General features: G+C 48.7%; 1 protein-coding gene across 4 annotated transcripts in view; it reads left to right on the top strand.

Annotated features, from left to right (window-relative positions):
* The window catches only part of EGFL8 (EGF like domain multiple 8), a 15,628-nt gene extending 8,598 nt beyond the window's left edge, over positions 1–7,030 (top strand). For all 4 annotated transcript variants that reach the window (XM_075322449.1, XM_075322448.1, XM_075322451.1 and 1 more), the window contains exons 6-10: positions 171–266; positions 873–1,046; positions 2,994–3,058; positions 6,448–6,610; positions 6,859–7,030. In XM_075322449.1, the coding sequence (XP_075178564.1) occupies positions 171–266; positions 873–1,046; positions 2,994–3,058; positions 6,448–6,610; positions 6,859–6,908 (548 nt within the window). In that variant the 3' untranslated portion in view covers positions 6,909–7,030. The remainder of the gene's footprint in view (positions 1–170; positions 267–872; positions 1,047–2,993; positions 3,059–6,447; positions 6,611–6,858) is intronic.
* Positions 7,031–11,695: the final 4,665 nt, after the last annotated feature.

The following is an 11,695-nucleotide window of genomic DNA, read 5'->3' as shown; positions in this document are numbered from 1 at the left end:
TATATATAATATATATATTATAAATAGAAACGTGTGTAATATATATATATATATATATATATATATATATATATATATATAAAAGAATAAATTATTATTTAATGTATTATTATTATTTTATTTTAATTTATTTTTTTATCGCCATCTTTGTTGTTCTTTTCTACATCCAGCTATTTGCCGTAAACCCTGCCAGAACGGCGGGACTTGTGTCAAACCCAACATGTGCCGCTGCCCTGCCGGCTGGGGAGGACGACACTGCCATGTGGGTAAGTCCTGGCAGCAGAACATGAAGGTGTCACTGTTGGGTCACTTTCATCTCACGATGGACACAAACTTCATCCAAAAGTCCCTATTGATTATAATGGGGTCTGTCAAGTTTTTGTCATCTTGTTGCCCACACACTGGAGAAAAAACACCTAAGCCTACTAAACTACTTTACTAATAATCTTTTTATTGTGAAATGATGATAAAATTGCGACAGCCATATTGACCTCCATTTAATCAATAGAGTCCAGTGAGCGATGTTTCTGTCCGCCATTTGTCAGATTGTCCCGTGAATGAATTGCATTTTTTTTGTTCCTAGAATGAAACAAAAAAACTGATTTCTCTAAGGCACCGAACCTCGCCCCCATAATGCTGTGACTTCTGGTTATGGAAGTGCTGACCACATATAAAAACAAATGTGACCACGGACCTCATCAAAGATCAGATGAATTTTGATGTGGTCCTAAATCAGCTGAGAAGAGTTCAGAACAAGACCGATATAAAGTTAATGTCCCGTCAGAGCGAGCTCTCTGAATGGTTCTCTGTTAACTCATTCTGCAACCAAAAATTAAACGAAAGCTGAAAAATATTGTGTCTTTTCCCTCTAGATATAGATGAGTGTCGGCGCCCGTCCCGTTACTGCCCCCAGGTGTGCATCAATACGAGGGGCAGCTACCGCTGTGGATGTAACCCGGGATATACACTGGGAGATGATGGAAAATCCTGTATAAAGAACAAGGAGAGCAAACCCCAAGTGTCTGTACTGGCCCAACAACCTGAAGGTAACCGAGGCCGTAGTGACGGCCATGATGGAGGACCATGTGGTGTGTTTTGGCAGGGCGACAATCAATGTAAACACGTGCGGACATGGCAGGTGTGGAGAATCTTTCCTCTGCTCCAAAAACAACTATCCCGGCTGCCCATGGCACGCTGAATTTACCAGAGCAGTGTATAAAATGAAAGCTCAGCTCTAATTGGTTGCTATGATAAAATGAAAGAGTTTTGGTTGCTAAGATAAAATGAAAGCTGAACTGTGATTGGTTGAAAATCTGGGCTTTCGTTACTATGATAACATGAAAGCTGAGTTCTGTTTGGTTGCTATGGTAAAATGAAAGCTGAGCTTGGGTTACTATGATAAAATAAAAGCTTAGAACTGATTGGTTGCTATGGTAAAATAAAAGCTGGGCCTTGGCTGCTATGGTAAAATGAAAGCGGAGCTGTGATTGGTTGTTATGGTAAAAAGAAAGGAGAGTCCTGATTGGTTATATGGTAAAATGAAAGCTAGGCCTTGGTCGCAATGGTAAAATGAAAATGGAGCTGTGATTGGTTGCTATAGTAAAATAACAGCTGGGCCTTGGTTGCTATGGTAAAATGAAAGCGGAGCTGTGATTGGTTGTTATGGTAAAAAAAAAAGGAGAGTTCTGATTGGTTATATGGTAAAATGAAAGCTAGGCCTTGGTTACTATGGTAAAATGAATGAGGAGCTCTGATTGGTATAGTAAAATGAAAGCTGAGCTCTGATTGGTATAGTAAAATGAAAGCTGAGCTCTGATTGGTATAGTAAAATGAAAGCTGGGATCTTATTGGTTGCTGTGGGAAACAATGACAATTTTTCTTTCAGACACTTTTAATAATTGCGGCCCAGCATGAAATGTTGCACAGTGTTCAAGTATCTTGAAAACAGCTGTATGGCTGATCGCCAATATGTACATTACTGTTGTATCATTACCAATGTCAGTGTTGGCAGCCTCACTAACAACCCAATCCCATCTGGACCCGCCCACTTGTGGGTGGGGACTGTGAAAGTTCTGCCTTTTTTAATTTAGATTTTGACAAATTTCCCGGGATTGTTTCTGAAAAATGAGGACAGTCCTAGCAAATTCGGGACAGTTCTTCACATCTGCTGATGAAGGACAGCATAGAGCCCCTCTGGAGGTCTATTTTAAAGTTGATGAATCTCCCCTTTAAATCTTAAAGTGACAGTTTTCTTGAATGATATAACTTGTCCCAAGGGTCTAAGACCCTGTCTCACTCAGTACAAAGTGCTTATTCAAAAGAAGATGACATAAGTATGGGGGGTGTATGACGGGAACACCACAAAGGTCCCCAGTGAAGGACTATAGTACTCAGCCAGGTCTCCGCATAGTGTCAAAGGGCTTTGTATTATGTGCCGAGTCTCTGGAGGGTTATGGAGGTGTCAAAAGTGGACACCCCCTTTAAGTAAACTCTGGGGATTCCTTAGGACTCCTGCTCTGAAAAAGGGCAGTACTTAAAGTGAGTGATTATGAGGTGGGCTAGGGAAGTTTCCGGGAAGGTGTGGAGATACCCGTGAAGGTACGGGTGGGTTTGAGGTACGAAATTTGGATGTCCGGAGTCTCAAGAATTCACAGGACAGTTGGTGACTATGATTACTCTCTACACCTGGTTATGCTATAAAAAACACTTTATTTAAAGGGATTGTTCAGGATTGGAAAAACATGGCTGCTTGTTTTCTCAAACAGCTCCACATCTATGCACAGGTTGTGTCAGGTACTGCAGCCCCATTCACTATAATAGAGTCTTTCTGTAATACCAGACTTGACCCATGGACAGGTGGGTTGCTGTATCTGGAAAATAAATCTGCTAAATTTTTCTGATCCTGAACAACCCCTTTAAAAAAAATGACAGCTATAAAATATATAAAGTGCCTCAATAATGGAGATTCCCTTCATCTTGTGTTTTCTGGGCAGATTCTTCTAATAAGCTGTCTACTGAGGTGCAGGATCTCCGCAGCCTCGTTAGCTCCTTGGAGCAGGTGAGTGTGGACTGAAAAAAGTCTCCTTCCGTTTAATGTATACAGCTCAAATGCACAGCTATGCGTCTCTATGGATCTCCGGTCGCTGCAGTTAGACAGTTGCTGTCAGAATAACTCAGATGGTATAGAGTGAGCTTTTGTATGTCCTTCATCAGGACGGGGTTAAAGAGTTGTGCGGCCTCTGTTGCATTCATTGACTATGAGACTGCTGGAAATAATGGAGTGCCATCCTCGGATTTCTCAAGAAGTCCTAGTGGAGCACCGTCCTCGGATTTCTTAGGAAGTCCCGGTGGAGCTCCGTCCTTGGATTTCTCAGGAAGTCCCGGTGGAGCGCCCTCCTTGGATTTCTCAGGAAGTCTAGGTGAAGAGCACCTCCTCAGATTTTTTAGGAAGTCTTGGTGGAGCGCCATCCTCAGATTCCTCAGGAAATCCCGGTGGAGCTCCGTCCTCGAATTTCTCAGGAAGTCCCAGTGGTGCGCCGTCCTCGGATTTCTCAGGAAGTCTCAGTGGAGCGCCATCCTCGGATTTCTCAGGGAGTCTCAGTGGAGCGCCGTCCTCAGATTTCTCAGGAAGTCCCTGTGGAGCGCCGTCCTCAGATTTCTCAGGAAGTCCCGATGGAGCGCTATCCTTGGATTTTTCAGGAAGTCCTGGTGGAGTGCCGTCCTCGGATTTCTCAGGAAGTTTCGGTGGAGCACCATCCTCGGATTTCTCAGGAAGTCCCGGTGGAGCGCCATCCTCGGATTTCTCAGGAAGTCACGTTGGAGTGCTGTCCTTGGATTTCTCAGGAAGTCACGGTGGAGCGCCATCCTCGCTTTTCTCAGTAAGTCATGGTGGAGCGCCATCCTCGCTTTTCTCAGGAAGTCACAGTGGAGTGCTGTCCTTAGATTTCTCAGGAAGTCCCGGTGGAGCACCTTCCTCGGATTTCTCAGGAAGTCCCGATAGAGCGCACTCCTTGGATTTCTCAGGAAGTCTCGGTGGAGCACCGTCCTCGGATTTCTCAGGAAGTCCCGGTGGAGCGCACTCCTTGGATTTCTCAGGAAGTCCCGATGGAGCGCTGTCCTCGGATTTCTCAGGAAGTCCCGGTGGAGCGCTGTCCTCGGATTTCTCTGGAAGTCCCGGTGGAGCGCACTCCTTGGATTTCTCAGGAAGTCTCGGTGGAGCACCGTCCTCGGATTTCTCAGGAAGTCCCGGTGGAGCGCACTCCATGGATTTCTCAGGAAGTCCCAGTGGAGCGCCATCCTCGGATTTCTCAGGAAGACCCTGTGGAGCGCCATCCTCGGATTTCTCAGGAAGACCCTGTGGAGCGCCATCCTCGGATTTCTCAGGAAGTCTCAGTGGAGCGCCATCCTCGGATTTCTCAGGGAGTCTCAGTGGAGCGCCATCCTCGGATTTCTCAGGAAGTCTCAGTGGAGCGCCATCCTCGGATTTCTCAGGGAGTCTCAGTGGAGCGCCATCCTCGGATTTCTCAGGAAGTCCCAGTGGAGCGCCGTCCTCGGATTTCTCAGGAAGTCTCAGTGGAGCGCCGTCCTCGGATTTCTCAGGAAGTCCCAGTGGAGCGCCGTCCTCGGATTTCTCAGGGAGTCTCAGTGGAGCGCCATCCTCGGATTTCTCAGGAAGTCTCAGTGGAGCGCCATCCTCGGATTTCTCAGGGAGTCTCAGTGGAGCGCCGTCCTCGTATTTCTCAGGAAGTCCTGGTGGAGCGGCGTCCTTGGATTTCTCAGGAAGTCTCGGTGGAGCACCATCCTCGGATTTCTCAGGAAGTCCCGGTGGAGCGCACTCCTTGGATTTCTCAGAAAGTTCCGGTGGAGCGCACTCCTTGGATTTCTCAGGAAGTTCCGGTGGAGCGCTGTCCTCGGATTTCTCAGGAAGTCCCGGTGGAGCGCTGTCCTCGGATTTCTCAGGAAGTCCCGGTGGAGTTCCGTCCTCGGATTTCTCAGGAAGTCCCACATTTAGTGAAAGGAGCAGAGGTCGAGCATTCACCACAAAGAAACGTGAAAATACACAGCCAAAAATGCAGCAAAACCTCCTTTTTGGAAGCAACTTTTTACTGCCAAGAGGGCAGGTTTTGGCTGCAGGGAAAACTGCAGCAAAAACGCAACGTGTGAACATAGCCTAAGCGTACACCGCTAACAGGAAACCTAGGCTCAGCCAAGAAACACAGGAAATCTGGAAAGTGTGAAGTTACTGGAACCTGCTCGGGAGGGTGGGGGGGGTGAGGATGCGCTTCCTTCTGCTATAGAACATATGAAGATCCACGGCCAAGGCCTGACGTGGGGAGAAACCTCAGCCCAGGAGTTTTAGGGTCACTTTTATGTTTGAAGGGTCCTTCCAGAATAAGCTGTAATCTGCTGGGTTACCTGAGAGTTAGTGTTATACTTCCCTCCAGCGCCACCACTGATTAAACTAAGTATTACACCTCCTCTGGACATCAATGACTGTCCATGTGATGCCTGGACGTGTTGTTTCCCCAACAAAATTCTCAAATGAGGGGATATAGTACTCCGTAAAATCTCTGCATAGTGTCAAAGGGCTTTTATGTGCCGAGTGTCTGGAGGGATTTCTCACCTCTGACTTTATGGCTAAAAGGTTTTATATATTCTATATGGATATAAATTAGTGTCGAAAGTGGACAACCTCTTTAAGTAAACCGTCTCAGGATTTCTTAAGACTCCTGGACTGGAAAACGTCAAGGTCCATACATACCTCATCGAAAAGTTGATGATTTTGTGGTAGGATGGGAGTGTTTCTTGGATGGTGGGGGGTTACCCTTGAAGGCTTGGGTGGGTTTGAGGTTGAAAACTTGGATGTCTGCCCAGAAATCCTCAGGCCAGTTGATGACTATTATTACTCTCTGTACATACTGTTATGCTATAAAACGGTATATTTAAAGGGGTTGTCAAGAATTGAAAAAACATGGCTTTTTTTCTCAAACCACTCCACATCTGTCCATAGGTTGTGTCAGGTACTGCAGCTCTAATCCTTTTAATAGAGCTTATCTATAATAGCAGACATGGCCCATGGATTGGTGTGACCTACCATACCCAGAACTCCTCTATCTTCTTTATAGGATATTCTAAACAAGACATCCCCTTTAAAATATCCAATATTAATAGGCATCTCCTGTTGTGTATATCCCGCTCAGTTTAATACCTTTTTTTTTTTTTACCTGAATACATATGTAGAAATCTCCACACCACCAAATTCAGAGGGCCTAATCTCCAGACTCCAGATCATTGAGGCCTGCAGGATACATGTACTTCACAAACTATTTAGAAAGGCCTCCTCCCCCCCCCATCCCCCATGACGCCATCTTGCTGAATCTGTCCCTTAGTATTCTGCCCTTTTAGTGGAGCCGCAGCCTGCTGTAACAACATGTCTCTGTTCTGCAGAAGTTGGACAGCGCCCTCTCCGCTCTGCAGAGACTCTTCCCGATTAAGCTAACGGAGATCCGCTCAGATCAGGTGCAGGAATTTTGGGAGAAGATTCGTAGTTTGGATCGAGTGGATTTTCTGAGCGATCAACTGATGTACATGGAGGAGAAGATCGGAGAATGTAAGTGACTGGTGACGACCGTGGACCTGGTGGTCTCATCTACCGCGAGGACTCACCCGACATTTCCATCACTTTTATCTTCCTCGTAGTTTTGAAAAAACATAAATTCCAATAAGTTTTTCAGAAATCCCAGAGTTCCAATGTCTGCACTTTTTGTGCCTCTCCCCAACGTCGTTGTCACCCACAATTATGTCCATTGATTCGTCTTTCTACTAAGTGAAGCTTTGTTATTTCTTTGTCTTTTCCAGGTTCCTGCGGCAATAATGACATTGAGATGCCTGTAGATCTGAAGCGCTGACCCCCTCCAGCCCCCCCCAGATTATTTATATCCCCCCATGGCAGACACTTATTTATGGCCCCTTTTTCCTATTTATAACCCTTATTCCTTTACGTCATGTCTTCATAATCAATAAATACTATTTGTATATAAGATGGATTTACTGTAGATTCTTTACAGAGAATAACGAAATATGACTGCACAATGGGGCTCATCTGGCGCTTATGGGGTCTGTGGTGTAACGGATCGATCTATATTATCGTTTCCATTATTCGGTTCCTAATACAGAAAATGACAGTGGAAATCCTGATGTGATTCAGTAATGAGGGGGCACAAAATAGGGTCTGGGCAGTAATACGTCTGACTTGTAATAATCAATGATGAGCGGGCACTACCATGCTCAGTACTGGTAACTAGTGATGAGCGGGCACTACCATGCTCGGGTGCTCAGTACTGGTAACTAGTGATGAGCGGGCACTACCATGCTCGGGTGCTCAGTACTCGTAACTAGTGATGAGCGGGCACTACCATGCTCGGGTGCTCAGTACTGGTAACTAGTGATGAGCGGGCACTACCATGCTCGGGTGCTCAGTACTCATAACTAGTGATGAACGAGCACTACCATGCTCGGGTGCTCAGTACTGGTAACTAGTGATGAGCGGGCACTACCATGCTCGGGTGCTCAGTACTGGTAACTAGTGATGAGCGGGCACTACCATGCTCAGGTGCTCAGTACTGGTAACTAGTGATGAACGGGCACTACCATGCTTGGGTGCTCAGTACTGGTAACTAGTGATGAGCGGGCACTACCATGCTCAGGTGCTCAGTACTGGTAACTAGTGATGAGCGGGCACTACCATGCTCGGGTGCTCAGTACTGGTAACTAGTGATGAGCGGGCACTACCATGCTCGGGTGCTCCGTACTGGTAACTAGCGATGAGCGGGCACTACCATGCTCGGGTGCTCAGTACTGGTAACTAGCGATGAGCGGGCACTACCATGCTAGGGTGCTCGGTACTCGTAACTAGTGATGAGTGGGCACTACCATGCTCGGGTGCTCGGTACTCGTAACTAGTGATGAGCAGGCACTACCATGCTCGGGTGCTCGGTACTCGTAACTAGTGATGAGCGAGCACTACCATGCTCAGGTGCTCAGTACTGGTAACTAGTGATGAGTGGGCACTACCATGCTCAGGTGCTCAGTACTCGTAACTAGTGATGAGCGAGCACTACCATGCTCAGGTGCTCAGTACTGGTAACTAGTGATGAGCGAGCACTACCATGCTCGGGTGCTCAGTACTGGTAACTAGTGATGAGCGGGCACTACCATGCTCGGGTGCTCGGTACTCGTAACTAGTGATGAGCAGGCACTACCATGCTCGGGTGCTCGGTACTCGTAACTAGTGATGAGCAGGTACTACCATGCTCGGGTGCTCAGTACTGGTAACTAGTGATGAACGGGCACTACCATGCTTGGGTGCTCAGTACTGGTAACTAGTGATGAGCGGGCACTACCATGCTCAGGTGCTCAGTACTGGTAACTAGTGATGAGCGGGCACTACCATGCTCGGGTGCTCAGTACTGGTAACTAGTGATGAGCGGGCACTACCATGCTCGGGTGTTCTGTACTGGTAACTAGTGATGAGCGGGCACTACCATGCTCGGGTGCTCAGTACTGGTAACTAGTGATGAGCGGGCACTACCATGCTCGGGTGCTCAGTACTGGTAACTAGTGATGAGCGGGCACTACCATGCTCGGGTGCTCAGTACTCGTAACTAGTGATGAGCGGGCACTACCATGCTCAGGTGCTCAGTACTGGTAACTAGTGATGAGTGGGCACTACCATGCTCGGGTGCTCTGTACTGGTAACTAGTGATGAGCGGGCACTACCATGCTCAGGTGCTCAGTACTGGTAACTAGTGATGAGCGGGCACTACCATGCTCGGGTGCTCAGTACTGGTAACTAGTGATGAGCGGGCACTACCATGCTCGGGTGCTCTGTACTGGTAACTAGTGATGAGCGGGCACTACCATGCTCAGGTGCTCAGTACTGGTAACTAGTGATGAGCGAGCACTACCATGCTCGGGTGCTCAGTACTGGTAACTAGTGATGAGCGGGCACTACCATGCTCGGGTGCTCAGTACTGGTAACTAGTGATGAGCGAGCACTACCATGCTCAGGTGCTCAGTACTGGTAACTAGTGATGAGCAGGCACTACCATGCTCAGGTGCTCAGTACTGGTAACTAGTGATGAGCAGGCACTACCATGCTCGGGTGCTCAGTACTGGTAACTAGTGATGAGCGGGCACTACCATGCTCGGGTGCTCAGTACTGGTAACTAGTGATGAGCGGGCACTACCATGCTCGGGTGCTCAGTACTGGTAACTAGTGATGAGCGGGCACTACCATGCTCGGGTGCTCAGTACTGGTAACTAGTGATGAGTGGGCACTACCATGCTCGGGTGCTCAGTACTGGTAACTAGTGATGAGCGGGCACTACCATGCTCAGGTGCTCTGTACTGGTAACTAGTGATGAGCGGGCACTACCATGCTCAGGTGCTCAGTACTGGTAATTAGTGATGAGCGGGCACTACCATGCTCGGGTGCTCAGTACTGGTAACTAGTGATGAGCAGGCACTACCATGCTCGGGTGCTCAGTACTGGTAACTAGTGATGAGCGGGCACTACCATGCTCGGGTGCTCAGTACTGGTAACTAGTGATGAGCGGGCACTACCATGCTCGGGTGCTCAGTACTGGTAATTAGTGATGAGTGGGCACTACCATGCTCGGGTGCTCAGTACTGGTAACTAGTGATGAGTGGGCACTACCATGCTCGGGTGCTCAGTACTGGTAATTAGTGATGAGCGGGCACTACCATGCTCGGGTGCTCAGTACTGGTAACTAGTGATGAGTGGGCACTACCATGCTCGGGTGCTCAGTACTGGTAATTAGTGATGAGCGGGGCACTACGATGCTCGGGTGCTCAGTACTGGTAACTAGTGATGAGTGGGCACTACCATGCTCGGGTGCTCAGTACTGGTAACTAGTGATGAGCGGGCACTACCATGCTCGGGTGCTCAGTACTGGTAATTAGTGATGAGTGGGCACTACCATGCTCGGGTGCTCAGTACTGGTAACTAGTGATGAGCGGGCACTACCATGCTCGGGTGCTCAGTACTGGTAACTAGTGATGAGCGGGCACTACCATGCTCGGGTGCTCAGTACTGGTAACTAGTGATGAGTGGGCACTACCATGCTCGGGTGCTCAGTACTGGTAACTAGTGATGAGCGGACACTACCATGCTCGGGTGCTCAGTACTGGTAACTAGTGATGAGCGGACACTACCATGCTCGGGTGCTCAGTACTGGTAATTAGTGATGAGCGGGCACTACCATGCTCGGGTGCTCAGTACTGGTAACTAGTGATGAGTGGGCACTACCATGCTCGGGTGCTCAGTACTGGTAACTAGTGATGAGCGGACACTACCATGCTCGGGTGCTCTGTACTGGTAATTAGTGATGAGCGGGCACTACCATGCTCGGGTACTCGGTACTGGTAACTAGTGATGAGTGGGCACTACCATGCTCGGGTGCTCAGTACTGGTAATTAGTGATGAGCGGGCACTACCATGCTCGGGTACTCGGTACTGGTAACTAGTGATGAGTGGGCACTACCATGCTCGGGTGCTCAGTACTGGTAACTAGTGATGAGCGGGCACTACCATGCTCGGGTGCTCAGTACTGGTAACTAGTGATGAGCGGGCACTACCATGCTCGGGTGCTCAGTACTGGTAATTAGTGATGAACGGGCACTACCATGCTCGGGTACTCGGTACTGGTAACTAGTGATGAGTGGGCACTACCATGCTCAGGTGCTCGGTACTGGTAACTAGTGATGAGTGGGCACTACCATGCTCAGGTGCTCAGTACTGGTAACTAGTGATGAGCGGGCACTACCATGCTCGGGTGCTCAGTACTGGTAACTAGTGATGAGCGGACACTACCATGCTCGGGTGCTCAGTACTGGTAACTAGTGATGAGCAAGCACTACCATGCTCGGGTGCTCAGTACTGGTAACTAGTGATGAGCGGGCACTACCATGCTCGGGTGCTCAGTACTGGTAACTAGTGATGAGCGGGCACTACCATGCTCGGGTGCTCAGTACTGGTAACTAGTGATGAGTGGGCACTACCATGCTCGGGTGCTCAGTACTGGTAATTAGTGATGAGCGGGCACTACCATGCTCGGGTGCTCAGTACTGGTAACTAGTGATGAGCGGGCACTACCATGCTCGGGTACTAGGTACTGGTAACTAGTGATGAGTGGGCACTACCATGCTCGGGTGCTCAGTACTGGTAACTAGTGATGAGCGGGCACTACCATGCTCGGGTGCTCAGTACTGGTAACTAGTGATGAGCGGGCACTACCATGCTCGGGTGCTCAGTACTGGTAACTAGTGATGAGCGGGCACTACCATGCTCGGGTACTCGGTACTGGTAACTAGTGATGAGTGGGCACTACCATGCTCGGGTGCTCAGTACTGGTAACTAGTGATGAGCGGGCACTACCATGCTCGGGTGCTCAGTACTGGTAACTAGTGATGAGCGGGCACTACCATGCTCGGGTGCTCAGTACTGGTAACTAGTGATGAGCGGGCACTACCATGCTCGGGTGCTCAGTATTGGTAACTAGTGATGAGTGGGCACTACCATGCTCGGGTGCTCAGTACTGGTAACTAGTGATGAGCGGGCACTACCATGCTCAGGTGCTCTGTACTGGTAACTAGTGATGAGCGGGCACTACCA

Source organism: Anomaloglossus baeobatrachus, chromosome 9 (assembly GCF_048569485.1).
Source record: "Anomaloglossus baeobatrachus isolate aAnoBae1 chromosome 9, aAnoBae1.hap1, whole genome shotgun sequence".
NCBI classification, from domain to species: Eukaryota; Metazoa; Chordata; class Amphibia; order Anura; family Aromobatidae; genus Anomaloglossus; species Anomaloglossus baeobatrachus.
This window is presented reverse-complemented; position numbering and strand designations above follow the sequence as displayed.